This window comes from Alligator sinensis, unplaced genomic scaffold, assembly GCF_000455745.1.
Source record: "Alligator sinensis unplaced genomic scaffold, ASM45574v1 scaffold84_2, whole genome shotgun sequence".
Classification (NCBI taxonomy): domain Eukaryota; kingdom Metazoa; phylum Chordata; order Crocodylia; family Alligatoridae; genus Alligator; species Alligator sinensis.
This window is the reverse complement of record NW_005842247.1, coordinates 458,836-478,042: the sequence shown is the minus strand read 5'-3', so window position 1 is coordinate 478,042 and position 19,207 is coordinate 458,836. Positions and strand designations below refer to the sequence as shown.

Genomic DNA, 19,207 nt, shown 5'->3' with positions numbered 1-19,207 from the left:
CATTCTAATACTGACAGGCAATCATTCAAGCTTCCTAAGCAGGATTTCAGCATATGTTCTTCCAACCCTTATCCAAAAGACATTTCATAAAGGATCCTGACATTTTTTCAATGCCGGTCTTTGGTAGCTTAAATGGAAAATAGTTCCTATATGATCTTCACAATACCCAGCTTAGGTGTTCTTCGGCCTTTGTTTTTTTACGTTAATTGTGGTCACATCCTTCTTTACAGTAATTTTAACCAAACTCTGATGAAAACAATCCTGCATTATAAAACTCAATAAGCAGTAAGAAGGAAGTCATGCTTTGTTCATGGATTTCTCAACCAATGTTGAAAGGTAGTTTTCATTTGTTCTTAGCATTTGTACCATTTCTCAGGTCTCATTGTACAAGGTTCACAGAACTTCAGTTATCTATTGGCAGTACCTAAAAACCATTAAAAATAATAAATAAAAAGAGAAACATTTTGAATCTGATGAAGCATGAATAAGATGATTAATTGGCTTCAAGTTCTTGATTTATATTTACTGTGCGTATGAATTTGCCAAGACAGGAATATCGTCTCTTTTGAGGACTGTACCGTATTTGAGGTCGGGACAGGTTGTTTTTTTTTAATGCCCTCAGGCTCTCATTTGTAGGTTTTGGAATGAATAATTCAAATGATGTAGAAAGAGAAGTTGCTGTCCTCTTTTCTAATTCAGTATAGTTTCCTATATCGGTACCTGTCTCTGAGTTATTTGAGTTGTAAATTTCAGCACTTGTTCCAAGTTGGGAGTGTAGGGGCACTTGTCAGGATCCAGAACTTTGGTTCAGACCCAATCATAGTACAGAAAGTCCAATATGACCTCTGAATAAATGAACAAATCCTTTGTCTAAGCCCTTGCATGTCAGTATAAACTCTCAGTAGTGGAAACATGACTCTCTTTATTTTAACACTGCTATTTACACCTTCTAGCCTCTATCATGAAATTGGTTTGTATTTTGATTTCAGCAAAATATGCTGCAATGACATGTAGTACACTCTTATCCTGGAAATCTTCCCCATCAATTGTTATAAATATACCAAGCTATTGTGCTTGGCATGCTGTATGCAAATAGAGGTAAGAGTTCTGAAACTCATTAGGAAAGGGAGCAGGCTGCAGAGTAGACTGAGGACAGTGTGAAGCTAAGGTTGACAACCCTGGCCTTGTCCAGAATAGGCCATGGGAGTTTTCTTATCTCACTTTGGCAGGAGGTGCTGTGGGCTTCCTGTGCGAAATCAGGAGCATATGCTGCTTTCCTCTTGTTGTTTGGTTTCCTCCTCTACACAAGACGGTTCCCAGCACTGTGATTATCTTTGCATCTTCAAACATGGCACAATCTACTTCCTTAAGAGCTTGATGTATTCTTAAGAATCAGGTTCACCCCCCCTCCCCCAAGCTACTTCTCAAGCACCGGTATGTGTCCCAGTCCAACAAAATCACATTCCATTTTTAAAGTTGAACTTCTGGTAAAAAAAAAACATCCTCAAAGACATGTACATTCATAATATTGCAAAGCAGCGTATAAGTTTGTCCATGGTCTCAACCCCTTCCTGTAGAAGGCAGGGAGTTTCTTATGTTCTGAGTGTAACTACACAACCTGTGCTCTGCGCTTCCTGAGACAACACAGTGTCAGATTAACAGCTTTGACCCCCTCCATCCCCCTTTACCAGGTTTCTTTTGAAATCCACAGGAGAATTAATGGCTTCTGGGTTTACAAATGAATAGCCTATTTCTCAAACTCCTAACAAAGACTACAGTGCGTGTGTGCGTGTGTGTGTATGTGCACACACACACACACACGGACTCACACACATGCACAAATGCATACATATATGTAAAATTAATTAGAAGGAAACTGAGTTTAAGACAACAATTTACAAGAAGGTTGAGACCTTGTGGTTGTGGCTGAGACATTGGCCTGGAGCTCAGGAGATGTGGATTCAGTTCCTAGCTTTACTACAGACTTTCTCCATGACAATGGACAAATCACTGAGGATGAAATACTCACCCAATTGAAATCAAGTACATTTTTGCCATTCACTTAAATCAGTGGAGTCAAGCATTCACTCTTAGTGTCTCTGTGCCTCAGTTCTCCATCTGTAAAATAATACTTCTCTTGTACTGCATCTTGTCTGTCCTGCTTATTCAAGCTGCAGGCTCCTTGTGCACAAACTTGTCCTATGCCTTCGTGGTTGCACAGTGTTGTCCTTATGCCTACATCAACATAGGAAAGGTTCCTTGACATTCTGTGAACCACCTTAGCATTTATGCTGTACACTAGTCTGATTTTTGTTGTGTATATACATGTCTGTAGTATCCCTAGAAATGTATACATAAAAACTTTGTGAAAGGGCCTGAAAGGATCCGCATGGAGGCAAAAATAAGTAGTGCTTATGCAGAGTCCTAATTTGTTCGCAAATTACTGTGCGCGCAGGGTGCTTGCTACTTTTTTATTCCAACTGTGATACAAAATCCTTCTGAACGTGCAAGGAAACCAAGCTATGCCCAACAGCAAATATTTTAGATATTTGCGTAACTCCAGAGATATCTGTATAAAAATAAAATTATATAAATATCAGATTTCTAAAGTTTTATGGGATTTCCCCACAGCAATTGACATGCCTGGTTACATATTGGATCACACAAGATATTCTACATAGTGAATCATTAGAAGCGATAGACTAACTATATAAATGCCACATAAAAAAAATGCAGCTGATGTTATTCGAGGTCTCACACAGTGAAATATTGGAAATAATTGGAAGGTGATTGTGAATTTTAGTCCCAGCCAGACTGAATTTTTATGCTGCCATTCTTGTCTATTCCTTTCCAAGCATCTGTGGATAGCACAAACGCTTGGCTCTATGACTATTTCTAAATTCAGCTGAGCCTTTATGCTTCCTGTTACAAAATGCATCCTATTAAGGATCATAATTTTAATTAATCCCCCTTGCCTGTTGTACAGCAACCAATTCTGCTGGGTAAACAATGGTCTTATAGGGCACTGTTGAAAATAACAACGAAAAAAGCTGAAGTATTCATTTAACTAGTACACTCATGACAATGACGTTTGTTCTGGTTCTGCTTGTGAGTTATGTTGATACATTTTCCTATGTGAGATTAGCATTAGAAATAACCATTCTAAATACAGGCAATTCATGTTAAAATATTTGCTTTGCTTTTATGGTTATTTTAACATTATAAAGAGCACATGAATGTAATGTGAAGTCTGTGGTATCTACAAAGGTGCATACAACTGCATGCAATATTTTATGTATGTTGTACTACAGTAACACCTAGAGGGCAGTACCCCAATGTGACTGACATTACACAAACATTTAACAGAGCATTTGCGATCTAACCTGTATCTTTTCCCTTTTCTTACAAGGATAATTTATACTTAAGTTTTGAGGATGGAGAGGGGACAGAGGGAATATGAGAGTCTCTGCCATGAAGATGGCCAGTCAAATTCTAACTGTACAGCACTTTCCAGACAGACATTTCCACATCCCTCACCAAAATGTTTTTCAACAAGTATTTTATTGCTCGCAAATAGGTCAGATTTGCAACATTTAAGAGAAAGTGTCATGAATGCACTTGGTGAAGCAGGACTGCAATTTTACCTGTTTGGCAGGACAGAAATAAGTACCTGGCAAAGATGAGAAATCTAAGAGCGACAAGAAGAACAACATTTATTACTGTTATGGTTGAACTGAGATTAGGGAATTCTCACTGACAGTAAAAAGAAAAAGTCCACCCGCCACCCATCATGCAAAATTGCAAGGCACAGCAGTCATTGGAGCACATGTACTACTGAAGTCAATTAATTTATCCTGCTATCCACTACAATGTGGAAGACTTATTGGCACATCTGTATTTCAGCTTCCTCTGTGTTAGTTTCCTGTTTCTAAAACTGATTATAAAGGATACTGTTTGTTTTGGCAAATTGGTTACAAGGGGAAGGGGATGTTACCTTTATTAGAATAATTTTAAATCACTTTTTTTTTGCTCTGGCTCTATCTGAATGACAGTTTGTAAAACTGTCTTAGCAAAGGTATATCCATCCCCAGTGGCCACCACAACACTGCTCACAGAGACCAGGTTTGAAACAGTGTGGAAACAGGAGAGAAAATGTTGCCTTGGTAGACCCTCCCTGCCCCCTCAGTCTTCCTCAGCTCTCTCCCTAAATGTGAATGACCATGGCTGAGCCTTCCTATGCATCATGAGGAATTCTTGGAGCAGAAGGCTACACTTCAGTGCTGATTACAGCCCAAATTATTTCATAACCCTTCATGTCTAAAGATTGTCAAATTAGTTAAGACTAGTATTATTGGATATTATTGGCAATAATTGGACTATTATTGCTTTTAATAAATGGACTATGATTACCTTTCTTCCCCTTTATTCAGCACTGGTGAGGTCACATCTGGAGTACTGTGTCCATTTTGGGGCCCCCCACTATAGAAAGGATGTGGACAAATTGGAGAGAGTCCAGCGGAGGGCAACAAAAATGGTTAGGGGCCTGGGGGACATGACTTGTGAGGAGAAGCTGAAAGATCTAGGCTTATTTAGTTTGGAGAAGGGAAGTCTGAGGCGGGATTTGATAGCAGCCTTTAAAGCATCCTCTATCCTTTAAGAGGTTGGAGCTAGACTGTTTTTAGTGGTGACAGATGACAAAACAAGGAGCAATGGTCTCATGTTGCAGCAAGGGAAGTTTAGGCTGGATCTCAGGAAAAGCTCTCTCAGTAGAAGGGTGGTGAAGCACTGGAATTGGGTTACCTAGGGAGGTGGTGAAATCTCCATCCTTGGAGGTTTTTAAGGCCGGGCTCAACAAAGCCCTGGCTAGAGTTATCTAGTTGGGGATGGTCCTCCTTTAAGCAGGTGGTTGGACTAGAAGATGACCTCCTAAGGAACCCTGATTTTCTATGATTCTATGATATTTATTAAGGTAAAATGATTATATGGTGTAAGCCATCAATAGGGATATAAAGAAGACAGTAGGAGTGAGAAAAATGCAGAATGGCTAAAGGGAATTGATGGTTATCATTTGATCAGTGTAACTCTTGACCTACTATCATTTAGCTTTCAAGGTCACATCTCCAAACAGAATAATGGGCACATATCCCTGTCAAAACAAACTGCTAATGACTATTAAGTTATCTTTAAAAGCCTTACCTGTCAAACTTAAAAGAGCTCCTCCCAAGTGGGTGGCCAAACTCTACATTTCAAATAGGGACTGAACAAGCTAGTTAAAGAAGAGAATCAGATGGTCTGAAAGAACAAGAAAGATGGAAATTTTAAATTTCCAGTGTTTATTTGTATATGTACTAAATTAAGCTTTAAAAAAACCCAAATTAGTTCTACCATGTCCACCCCTGAATGTTCTGATTATAAGCCAATTTGTTGTGTAAGTCTGACAAAAGTTTTCTTCAGGTTTCCATTCATTAATATAACTTTGGGGTTTTTTTTCAGATTATAAAAATGTCTGAACCTTTTGGTTGTTAGCTCTAACTTGTTTAGTTTGTTCATTTGGAATGTTTTGGAGTTTTTTTATTGCATGCCTAGTTACAAATGAGTCTCAGCATCAATATTTTGCCATTTTGCAGCTTAAATGCAATACTTGAAAGATAAAAAATAAAATATTGATCTTGCAGTATTAGTTTTTGGGATTGTGAAAAGGACCTTCATGTAATGAAATTGCAACAGAATGGTTAAGAAATAGACACTAGTAGAATGGCAAATTCTTTTGCATTTCTTAAAATTTATAAATAATGTAACCAATGATCAAAATTAAGTCTCAGTCATAACTTTGGGATGGTAAAATCAGAATGCTGGGCCCACATAATTAAGTTCAAATTCTGGTCTAAATCTGAATTTCATGTCTGAAGTCCGACTGAATCAAACAGCAACACAGTACAAATAACCTGTAAACTACTGGGAAAGTTTGGATCTGTTAAGGATATTACCAGTATGAAGTGGTTCCCCCTGACTTCCATTGGAGTAGTGGATCCTCAAGCAAGCTACTCTGAATCCTTCATGTTTCTTTCTGTACTCATCTTTCTAAAAGCAGCACTTTATTTCTCCTGTCTGCAGGTATGGCTTTTGCTCTAACACTGAGGGATCTTTCACCTTGAAACCTGGCAGCATCACAGGAAACAGAATACAGAGCATCAGTGAGCGCATGGCAGTAATAGAAGGGAAGAATAAGGTATGGTTTTGTGAAGGGGGAATTGTCTCCTGTGTGCCAGAGCACTACCTGGGAATGTATTTGAAGACACCTGAGAACAGAAACTGAAGTCAGGGTATTTTGAGTGGCTTAAACTAGAAGGGCTGCACACAGGGGTGGATCCAGGGGGTGTGCATTGGTGCACTTGCACCCCTCTTGGATTCCTGGTCCAGCCAAAGTTTAAAACCAACTGCCTGGCAGCAGTGGTAGCAGCATTTCTAGTCAGGCAGTGCTGAGGGAGTCATCTGACTTCATGGCTCATTGTAATCTACCTGATCCCTTCTAAACTGGAGAAAAATATGTGTTGTTTTATATGTGACGATGCACCTCACTCTCTTTTCAAAATTTTAGATCCATTAGTGGCTGGATGTATACTGTACATGACTACAACAGACTCCCCTGCAGTTTGTTTTGTCTCCCCAAATATAGCCCTTGTTCTGCAAAAAAATATTTATTTCTATGCATAGCCCTATTGAAGTCAGTGGGACTATGTGTGTGTGTAGCTGTTAGTAAAACAGGTCCTTAGAGCTTTGCTAGAATTGAACATTAGCATCAGGGGTCAATTTAGGAGCATACAAAATGTTGTGCCATATTTATTTCAGTTCATGCCATTGTGCAATTTCTCTTTGTTTTCACTAAGACATTTGTTCTCCTTAGAGAGTTTGTTCACAGATGGATGCTATTCTACTGGAATTACTAGTATAGACATTTTAAAAACGAATGTTAAAAAGTTGGAAATTAATCAGAAAAACAGCCACAAGATTTAAATGTGTATAATATGTTAAGTGTGAGACTTACTGGACCAAATTTATTCAGCATATAAAAGATAAGTTAAGAGGGCTGTAAATAACAATATGAATAAATAACAATATCTGACTACATGAAAGACTATTTGAAGCTCTTCAAATTGGTACCCAAGGGCATCGTATTACCCAGGAGTTTTAAGCTGAAACAAGGAAAACTCAAGATGCAAATAAGGCTCCTTTTTTAATGTGGAGGGAATCAATCACTAGAACACCCTAGTGAAAGATCTGGAGGATTCTCCTTCATTTGAGGTCAAGACTAGATGTCTTTCAAAAAGAAACTCTAGTTGAGAGCAAGAATTATTGAAGAACCAAGAGGTACTTGGTAGAGTTCTGTGGCTTCTGTTATTCCCAAGGACTAACAACCACAATGATACCTTATGGCCTTAGACTTTATTAATATGGTTTGCTCCTAGAGAAGTCAAGTGCTCTGGCTTGAGTCACAATCTGGTTTGAGTTGTAAAAATAATGGCAGACATTACCAGAGATGTAATAGTATCTTATCCTATAGCCTTTAATTTCCAAAGCCCTCATTTTCTGAGATACACTAAGCCCTTTTAGACCTCTACAGCTGCCCAAAAGGGCACCAACATGTCTGTGAATTACAATTCTACCCAGTTATACTATCAGAACAATATAAAAGAGGCGTAACATACATCTAAGAACAGTTATAAGGATGGCGTATCTTCCACCACTCTTGTATTATTCATACACTGCCACAGATCTATATGGCACAGCACCAACATATAAGAATAATCATTGGTCTTGAGGGGCTTTTGCTTTCATTTAGCCAGTCACTCAGCAGGTAGTTAAAGAACAAGATACAGATGGGAACAGACAGCCTCATAGAAAACGGGAGCATTGGAAGGCCTATGAAAAATGAGGCTTATAGGTAGATTTGGAGGAGGAAAGAGTACTGGGGTACAGAAGGAAGGTGGCTATTCCTAGGAGGGACTGTAATGAATAAAAGAGAGTGAATGCCCAGGAGGCATTATTTTACAAGAGGCATCTAGGTATGTTGAGAACAATTTCAGTGCACTGAAGAAGTTGTATAAAAGCCACGCTTAATAATTTTTGTGCGCCATGCATTTTGAAGACAGCAGAAGAGGAGTGGTTGAAATGTCAGGCCAACTTCCAAGTGACAGTGAATAAGTTCCTCCCTGAAGGAAGATGCTAATAATGGATCCTTGCTACAGAATTGAAGGATTTGTTTGAAGTCTTCTGCAATCTGCTTTTTTTTTTTTAAAGGATGATGAGAAATGCATCTGAAACGATGGTCACTGGAAAGTTTTACAGTGAAACAGTTGTTCTTCTTTTTCTGTCTTTAGCCCTCCTACATGCTGTTAGTCTGTGAAGGGGTTTAGTAATGTTGCTTTTTGTCCTCACCAGGGGAGCCACAGTTACAAGTCCAAGTTACCAGTTATTGCCAAACTTTTTCATACATTTCAAGAATAACAGTCATAGGGGAAAACAGCAATAGAGTTGATAAGGAGGCTCCTGAAGCACAAATTATCCCTGCCAAAAATGAGCTAGTTACTGAGCTACATTCATCAAGTGCATGGGTCAGTGCAAACTCTTTTTACCTCAGAAGAATTGCTTTTCTAATATTTTTTTCTGGGATGCATGTTCTTCCATAACAATCTGAGCAGCAATGTAGAAAGCACGACTTTTCTAAACATGAAAGGCTCCCCAACCTTTGGTTTCTGTCCTGATCTCTATAATAATGGCAGATGTGTAATAGATGGTCAGTTAGGGTAGGATTTCACCTAGTGGAGAACAAAAGTGCAGTTGAGTTACCCAACTGAAGTGTACGAGTTATTCTACTATCCTCTCTGGGCATGTAAGTGTCATCATTATAGGAACAGGACGATTCCTATATCTCCATGGGGTATATATCTCCAGAGAGTAATCCTGTGTAAAACTTAGCTGGAGCAAGCACAACATGACAGCTCAACATCATCTGACTGTTCTGTGTTCATTACTTTAAAAACAAAAACTTATCTGAACACTTCTGAATACCTTCAAGTATCAATGGACATCTGTTCTCAGAACTCAGCACCTTTCCCATTTCAACTTCCAAGCACAGAAGACAAAGTAAAAAGAAGCCACAGCATTCAATATAGAGAAGGGTCAAAAGAAGCACTTAAAAGACTATGAAGAAAATTGGATACCATGGGGTTGAAATAGTTGAAGTGCAGGGAGGGGTGCAATTGGGTGCCTGGGAACAAGGATCTTAAACCTGACATGAAATGAGAGAGGAAACTGATATGAGGAATGAGATAACATGACTGAAAAGAAAATGTTTTTAAGCTGCAACATTGTGGATAGAGTGGAGAAAGAGACCGAAGGGCAGCGAAAGAGAAGGTGGTGATCAAAGCAAAACGTGATGAAGGCATGTTCACAAGTTAATTTTTGATAATCTGGGGAACCATACTGGTCTGACACAAAGACAGTTTGCCAATACCTTCCCTATTTCAAGAACACAAAATGCTATCAGGCAACAGTTTGCTTTTGATGGGTTGGTAAGGTGTCTGTGGATGTAATGTAAGCTATGCATTTTTCTTTCTACCTTGAGTTTTTATGGTTAAAAGAACACAGGAAGTGTGTGATACATTATTCATCTAGTGACACAGAAAAACCGTGACAGCAACAGTGTTCTAGTATCATTTCCTTTGAAACCTCTCTAAACAGACGCTGAGAAACTTGAGTGGTATAATGGAATAAGTCTATGACATAAGCAATAATACTTAATCATAAAAAAATCTTCAAGTGATTCAATTCCCACACCCAAAGTTTTTATTCTCACGTTGGACTTTTTCCGTTAATTTTCCGCAACATGATTTTTCACACTGTTTTTGGATCCCTCATATAAACTGTTGTAGAGAAGTTCCTTTCATTCCATTCCCAAGAAACATTGGTTCTGCAAGCTCCCAGCTAAAAATCAACTGCTGTAATGAATGCAACATTACTACATATTTAGTTAGAACAGCAACAAATCATTGTGAAGGAAGTATGTGTATTACCTGCAATAATTATATAGTAAAATCAGATGCATGAATCTATATAATGGACTTGTGTATGTGTGTGTGTATAGTATAGATGGGGTGGTAACACTACCTTTTATTAAGGTTGCTTGGCACATTTCATTAACAGAACTTTTTATTCGGTTGCTCATAACTTTGCCAAACTGCAGCCATTTGGACTGAAAATCTGCTATGCCACACAACTGCCCCAGGCTCTTTTGCCCAGGTTAAAGGCATTTTAATGACATTTCCTTTTTATAGGTCTAGTGCCCTCCTGTTTCAGAGCAAGGCCTTGAAAATTTGATAGTGGAGAGGGGAGAATACATTTTATATATGATAAAATCCAAATTCAGCCAAGTTATAAGCCTTTGAAAAAAATTAGATTGTAAGTTTTCAGTAAAAACTTCTTAGCTATTAGTTGCTGAGTTCCTCATCAATTCTATCTTTATTTGGCAGGACTCCCCATACAGTTACAACTCTGGGTTGTTTGGGGCTATAATAGGTCCCAATCTGGGTATCTGGTCAGAGGGGAGAAGTGTCAGACAGGCAGGGACAGGCTGGAGAGGAAAAGGTACAAGGACACATTCAGGAACATGAGCAGAAGAGGGTATTTCAAGCAGAGCACGCTCATTACCTGTGCATGGAATGGAACCTAATACCCTCAAATTTCACCATTCCTCTGCTCTTAGCAATCATCTGAGAAACCCACTAGCAAACTGTCTCATCCCCTTCTAGTAGTGCTCCACAGAGAAGATGACAACCTACTGTCAGTACCCGTCACTTCCTTAGCTCAAGTGGCAGAGGTCTGTGTGTTGGACTAAAAGGTGCCAAACCTGCAGATGAGCCATGCAGGTGTCAGTTTACTTTTTTTAAAATAAAAGGCTAGGATATTACATGGAAACAAACACCATTATGCATGAGGAGGCTGCATTCAGGTTGTACTGATAATGTTAACCCCAGCTTTCCTTCTCTCTGAGGTGCTTGATTTTGCAACATTGATAAAAAGTTATTTTAAGATAGATTTCTTGAGTGCTTATATATAGATTTTATATATACGTACATGTTGCATAATGATATGGGTGTAAAGAATTAATATATGATGGTATAGTACTATATAAAGGTTGTATTCATTTGCCTATCCATCAGCCTCCTTCTATATCACCCTCCTTGCTAAAATACTTGAGTACTTATTGGCACAAGTGTTGGATTATCATAATACTTGCCTTCAGGATTTCAGATGAAAAAGAAAACTAATAACTCAACTGTCAAGGTTTTGCAAAACCAAACCCACTCTTGTTTTAGTCAGTCTCTGGTTTGACTGGTGATGCCATCTTTGGTCATAGCGTGGTGTGTGTCATTACCATTTGTGACATGGCAGTGTAAACCACAACCCTATGCATCATAGCAGTTTAACAAGATTGTCTCAATCATTGCCAGATGATAAGAGCCTCATCACATTCTCCATGATGATGTAATACATTTAACAAGATAGGGAAGGACCCAACAAGGCATGAACTGTAGAGTCCGGAGTCCAAAGGGTGTCATCTGTGTAAAGTCAGTGTTAACAGGTGAAACTATTTCTGATTATTCTGTTTCTCCTGTTCAGAAAAAGAATCAAATATGGGAATAGTACTGAACCTTCAGCAGCTCTGTTGTCTTCAGTAGAAATACTTACACACATAAAATTGTTGGGTTTTGTGGGATTGGGCCTTAACTTATACAGCTTGTTTTAAGAACATAATTGGAGCTTCCCTTCCTTCCAATGCACTTCCCATAACTTCTCCCTTGGTTGTCTATCCTCCTAAGTGCAAATACAATTTCTGCCATCACTTTTAGAACAACCATTTGTGACATACAAGTGGAATTTAGTGTTTGACAAGATTAAAAATAAACTGTGATTTGGCACCTGTACTTGCCCCCTTCTTTTAGAAATCCCCACTCTTTGTGACGGAGGCATGAGTCAAGTGCTAGTGTATGTAGGGCATTGAAACAGAGGCGGATATAAGAATACATAGCTGCCTGTACTGTAGTTTCCCCATGAATCAGCTATATGTGTTTGGTCCCACTGGAACAGAGCTTTCTGTTTGTTATGCCACTTCAGGTACAACTATATTTTATAAGTAACAAAATCACTTGCCTGAACCAACTGAACTTAGAGAATAAGGTTACCCTGACTTCAGGCTTGTCTATATCCTGCTATTTGATCCCTAAATATTATAGCAAGTATTTCTTATAGTGAAAAAGCTTAAGGCAGAGCATATTGGCTAGATGTTTCACACTGATGCTCTTTGCCAACACGTGAGGTGTACTGAACATCATCAGTATAATCAAAAACAACTCAGTGAAGTGCTGCCAATATTTCAACACAGGAGGTCCATAATAACATTTTCACCAAAGTCTTGGATAAAACAAGTGTGCCTTGGTGCTTGCAAAAGGGCAGGGTAATGGTTAAGAGAACATACTCTTATTAGAAGGAGGAAATGGCAATAAAGTTTCTAGGTGAAAATGCCTGATTTGGAGGTAACAGAGGCCACACATGACAGGTAGCCTTTGTTTTGCCATATCTAGTTATTACATTGTATTGCTGCCTCTTCTGTGCTTGCCGTTCTGCTGCTGCGTATCTAGAGCCTGAACTTTTTCACATTATAGAGAACGTCCAGGGCTGGACTAGTTAGATGATATGAGGTCAATGGCAAATACTAAATCAGTACTGTTGTATCTTTTATTCCCTACAAGGCAATAACAATATGAAAAGAAATACGCAGCACAGATGGATCGAAAGTAACTGTGTTTATTCCCTATGGAAAAACATGCCAGGCTTAGCTGCATGAACACTGCTTTGCTGGCTTCAGGGGCTCCTGAAACAGTATTCACCAGTAGAGTGGTCACAGACCATTTTAGGGGGATGTTATCTTATGCCTACATACTTCAAACGCCCAGGTCAATAACTGAGGAAATATTTTGTATGTTTGAGGAAATGTACAGGCCTACAGACCTCTATCCAGGAGTAATAATGATTACATCTAAATCTGATAGAGCATGGAAACTCATGTATTTGGCTAAACTTCCATTTTAGAACTGCAGCCTTGTTCTGTTAGTCAGTCAAAGTGTTGGATGGTAACATTTTCTTTCTCACTACCTGGAGGAATTGTAGAAGCATTTTCTTCTTAAGCCTCAGGCTCAAGAACACTATGGTCCTCAGAAATCAAATCAAATCAAATCAAATAAAAAAAACCCAACAACTAGATGTCAGCGGAGTCAGAGAGCTAGAGCCTGAATCTCTGCCACCAAGTATTTTGTGTAGGTGTTCGCACAAACTTGATAAAGTAATGTCAATTGATACGTTGTTGGTGACATCAGTATTGGAATCCTTTATCCCAGCTTGGATGTCCACATTTTAAAAACTGGACAGGGTTCAGGGAAGAGATACAAAAAATAGTCAAGGCCTGGAAAAAACTGCCCTACAATGAGACTTAAAGACTTTAGATAATTTAACTTATCCATAGGAAGTGTAAGATGCTAGTTGGTCACAGTCCATAAGTACATTAGCCCTTTCATCTTGCAGAAGAATGGCTAAGGCAAATTTAGAGAAATTCATATTGGAAATAAATGATAACTTTTTAACAGATGGTATTTGACAAGGACAGAGCTTAACAAGCCTAAGAGAGCAGAGGTGCCCTTTATCATTGCTTCTAGTCTTGAAATCTTTTCTAAAATAGATGATTTAGTTACAACTGAGGTAGATAATGTATTCTTGCATGATAGGGAAGATGTTGTCCCCCCCCTCCGCTGCATCCTCCCCCTGGATTAAATTGGGAAGCCTGTGTTATGCAGGATGTCAGACTTGAGGGTCATAATTGATTCCTCCTAGTCCGGCTCAAAATCTGTACGTAGAAAGTGCAGAGTGTGAATGAATACTTGCCACCACTGGTTTTTGTCATGTTTGATCAGTTCTTATTGAGGATGGGCAGAAGGTCACCATTCCTCTGTCAGGAGTGCTCTAAACTGTTGAGCCTAGCCCAGGACTCTAATTATTGGACAGACTGAGCAGAAGAAAATGTAATTGCCTGGAAATTATGGAAAGTATCTAAGAAGCACAGACTCCATTCCTTAGATACAGGCACCTCCCTTTTCATTACTCTATCCCATAGCCTGTCTGCTTCAAAATTCCTCCTCAGCACCAACCTCTACCCTAAAGCCTATGAAAAATTGACTGAGGTTAATGATACAGCTGTGGGGGGTGCAGGATTACTACAGGGCATGTGGCTCACTGCTCCTCAGACTATAGAGGAAGGAGGCAAGATGTGGCTGGAATCCCTGGGCTAGAGGGGGACACCAGGAGCCAGGCAGAGCACAAGCGCATGAAGACAGGGAACCAGCCCCCCCCGCCACTGTGGCTACCACTGTGCCTAGCTGCCCAGGGGTGGGGTAAGCCCCAGAGGTGCTTCTGCCCCATGTTGCAGGGAGCAGCTGTATGGCAGCTGGGTTCAGCCAGGGTCACCAGCAGCCACAGCAGGTTCTTCCTTCCAGCCCCTGCTCCTTGCCACCCTTCCCATGTGTCCTCTGCTGGCCAAGAGGAGGTGCTGGAGGGAGATACCCGAGTGCTGCCACTTCCACTAGCCCCAGCAGAGGCCAGTTCCCCACACATCTACACTCTGCAGTGTAGCCTGGGCAAGGACATGAGAAGTTCTGGGGCTCCACCTGTGCCTGGGTCAGACAAGGACAGCAGCAGTGGTGGCAGAAAGGGATGTGTCCATCCTGTTGCCCTCCCCCTTGATCCAGCCTGGGAACAGCTGAGGAACTGTTTGAGGACTGTTTGAGGACTAATGAATTCTCAGGCTGTGATCAGCCAGCCATGAACCCTTCTCTTGAACTTTCTACCTAGTTCTCATTGCCCTGCTGTTTCTTGTTTTGAATTCTGAGACAACTTATAAAAGTGTTTACAGCACCAATCACATTTTGGATGCCACTGTATTTTGTGCTTATAAATAATGCAAAAAATAAAGGTAAAGAAAGAGTATAAGTCTCCCCTCATGCCTGCTAGTGTGTAGTTCCTCACAGTCCTTAACATCTGTATCCTCCCAGAATACTTGGGAGGTGAAGAAGCACATTTATCCCCATTTTACAGAACTGGAACAAAGACAGAGAGGGGCAGAGAGACTTGCCTGACATCACACAACAAATGAAGCAGGGATTTTTCAAGTCCTGAATGAGTGTTTAAGTAGTGAACCATCCTTCCATCACCCCCTAGCATGGCACCATAACATTTTTGTCTAGAAGCATGTCTAGGAGCCATCTGCTCATATACATAATATCTATCTGTCAAATGATTCAGAATGCCAACATGGTAGGATAGAGGCATATGTCATTAAAACAGATATTTTATGCTCCTATGAAATATATTAAAGCTGAAATCTAAAAGGGAGGAAAAAATCTGAGAGATGAACAAGCCTCTTTCCTACCCCTGCCCCACTGTCATGAAGGAGTGAAAGAGGATACTAAATGGGTTTCAAGGTGGGGCTCCATTTTTCCAGTGCTACCCAAACGAGTAAGGCGGTCCATACTTACTCCCATTGTTGACTGATCCACAAGCAGCCTTCTGGGATAGAACATGCTGTGCTACACCCTGTGTTTTATAACCTGTCATTATTACATCAGCAGCATGAGATAAATCAACCTAGAAGGCACATTCAAAGATTTGGGTTGTAGTGGTTGATAATATAAAGGTCTCCCGAGGAGCTAGTTTCCTGTTATTTTTCCATCATTTCCAGCACTTTACATGGTAATGCCTCCTCTTAACTGCCACAGCACTGCCTCACTGAATGTATGGAGCAACTGAATCATATTGTCAAGAGAAACTTTTTTTTCCCCCCAAAAATGTTTGAATTGACTTTAATGACAGCTAAAACCATTCTTTCTTTCACAGACTGCTAGCATTCTGGTTGTAGCTGAAGCCAAATCGTCCGGAATTTACAGCTGTGTGGCTTCCAACAAAATAGGGACAGTTGAAAGAAATGTTAGCTTTTATGTAACAGGTAAGGTATAATCTATATTGTAACCAAAAAAAACCCAACCCCCAAAAACATTCCCTGGCCTTGAAGTGACATTCATGATGTCATTTTGTTTCCCTGTCCTGATAAATATTACGATGGATGTAAATGTTATCTCTGGCCATATTTTTTACTGCTGTTCTGGTGGTATTTTATGCAATATGGAGATTGATTTCTCAGAAGGGGATTAACATTACAGTGTAGTGTATCACTATTATTCATTATCAAATATTCCAATGAGGCTTCAAATTGGTCATAAAAACCAAGGTTGCCTGATAAGATTTTCTCTACTGCTTGGTGCTTACAGTTACTTCATGTATGGTGTTACTTTATAATTTGCAAACACCTACAGGGCAGCATCATACGTGATGGCATGACACCATTATGTACAAACGGGGAGAACACAGATCCTAATCCTTCAAAGATTTACACATATGCTAAATGTCGACTGGTCTGATTGACTTCTATTAAGTATATGCATAAATCTTCGCAGGATCATTGCTATACCGACCAAATGCTGTGATTTCAAGGACTAATGAAACAAGTATGAATATATTACTAAAATCCATTAGACAGTTTCTTGACCATCGTGTTGGAGGGTAATATTGCGAAGGAGCCATCTTCTGGTTAACTGTTACTTTCACTGTGGCAGAACATATTTACAAAGTAGTACCTCATGGGAAGGTAGACTTACCTTCCCATGAGTTAATGATCCAAAAGTTAATGATCCAAAATGGTCTTTAAAAAGTTCATTACTAAAGAAAATGGTGATTAATTATTTAATAACCAGATAGTAGAAACCAGAAAGTCCTTTTTACACTTTAATTCTAAAATCATAAACCTTCCATGAAACATCAGCTGAAAAGGTAAAACCTATTTTCAACTTATCACATTGTGCTCTGTTACTATTTTTGTAGTCCATTTTAGTTGTTGATCTGTTTCAATTTGATGACTGGAGTCTAGTGGAGAAAATACTAGACTGACAGATGTCTTCCTAAAATAGAAAGAGTTTACAGCACTGGTCAAGAAATAGAAAAAAAATAAACTTATATAAAACAAATGTATAATTTATTCCTGTTTTGAGAATAAAATCTTGCTTTTTGAAATGTCCCGCCCAGCTATAATAAACACACTTTCCACACTGAAGAAGAGTAAACTTTCTTCAGCCTTCCAGTGCTATAGGTAAGGCCCTAAAACCACATAAAGCACTAGCCTGTTTACAGCTGTCAACTGCCACCTCCTCTGTGTGTCAGCTTCCCTTCTCACATTTCAGGTTAGGAGCTGATTCATACCTGGGGGTAGAAATTCTTTGCATGATAGAGTGTATGATGGCAGAGACGATATACAGACTTTCCTCTGAAGACTAGCCCATATTCAGAAAGAGGCATAGTTGTTTTATTTTGGGCTGGAAATTTGTAATTGTTCTAGCTGGTAGCAATCTTTCTATCTGAGTTTATGATGCTGACATGAACTCAGCTCATAATTCTGATCTGATGTTTTATTTGTTGATGATTTCCCATCACTTTAGTTCTGTGACATGAAAAATCTAGGTTGTCTACTGACATCTTCCATCCAGGAAGAGTACACACCAACTGCTGAAGCTTCCTTAGCCTGACGAAGGGTTTTTGAACCCAAAAGCTTGCTTAATAACTATTCTCCAACCATTTGGGTTGGTCTAATAAAAGATATCAAATTCACCCAAGGAACCTTGTCTGCCTATGTCCTTAGACCAACACGGCTACAACCCAAACCCCTACTGACATTTAGTTGCTTTTATTAAACTCATTATGTTGCTAATTGCTCTTGGCACCACATAGAATCGCATATTTTTCTAGCAAGTCTGCTCCTATATTGAACCTAAATTCCTCTAGTCTGCTAGTATTTTACAATACAAGTGAGCTGAGCAACACATTTGCCATTTATTTACTGTTTGTTGAAAAACACATGATGGAGGGGAAAAAAGACAGTCCAAATGCTGATGGCTGTGAACAAAGTGGCAGGACACCAGAAAGGATTTCCTTCTAATGTATTCAAAATAGATACTTCAGGGCTAGGGTGATTGCTGGAGTTTTGTTTGTTTAAAATTGTTATTGCTGGTACAGCCACTTGTGAACAGTCTGCATTACACGAAGACTGATACTGGGACATGAAAGCATCTAACACAAGGGAAATGACCTCTTTTAGGATCAGATGCTGCTTGTCAATGCAAGGAGAGGCTAGCAGGAAGGGCTCAAAACACCTGGAAGAAATTTAGAGTAAGCTAAGCAGATAATTCCTCCAACTCCCAGAAGCCCCTTCCATTGCAGCACTCTATATTTCAGTCCTTGTCTTTCGAATTGGGATAAAACATATAATAGAATCATGGATGGCATAGGCAACCTCTTTCTGTAACATGCTCCACTGACACTAGCTGAAATAACATGTGGACAGCCAGTGGAAGTTAATGTTTCTACCAGTTCTGTCTTGACCTTGACCTGTTCCACTTTCTGTGGAGAGGGACAGATATAGGGAAGTGAAGGCAAAGGAGTCCAGGTAGGTTGCTGGAGTGGCCATGTTGGGCAAGACCTCATATTTATAATTGTAGATCCCTTGGTATTGCTGGGATGAGAGTCTAATTCCAATGTGTATCTTTGGACTTGAAAGGTTTAAAAGCAGAGCAGCTGTATATACTCCATCCTTAGTGTAAGCGTGACTGTATCACCAAGGAGTGAGGTTCTTGCATAGCTTTTCTCACTTGTTGGCTACTCTAGGGAAGAACCTTTAGACTTTGTTTAGGCTAATGCATTTCTGGATGCTTATCTTGCTGGGATCCTGTGACCCCAGCTGACTTCCTGCCCTTTGGGCAGGGGGCTGGACTCGGTGATCTTCCGAGGTCCCTTCCAGCCCTAATGTCTATGAAATCTATGAAATGACCATCTTATGCCTGAGTCCATTAAGTAAATGTAGGTCTATATACTACACAAAGACAATGGGGACCAGTCATTTCTGAGAGACTTCCTGGTCACTGGTGCCATCACAAACTCTAGAACCATGCCTTTGTATCAAATTGAACTACACTAGCCCCCTCCCCCACAGCTTGTCCCT

General features: G+C 39.7%; 1 protein-coding gene across 1 annotated transcript in view; it reads left to right on the top strand.

Annotated features, from left to right (window-relative positions):
* FLT1 (fms related tyrosine kinase 1) overlaps positions 1-19,207 on the top strand; it is a 150,533-nt gene that overhangs the window by 68,938 nt on the left and 62,388 nt on the right. The window contains exons 11-12 of the mRNA XM_025208711.1: positions 6,115-6,229; positions 16,000-16,108. Coding sequence (XP_025064496.1) covers positions 6,115-6,229; positions 16,000-16,108 — 224 coding nt within the window. The remainder of the gene's footprint in view (positions 1-6,114; positions 6,230-15,999; positions 16,109-19,207) is intronic.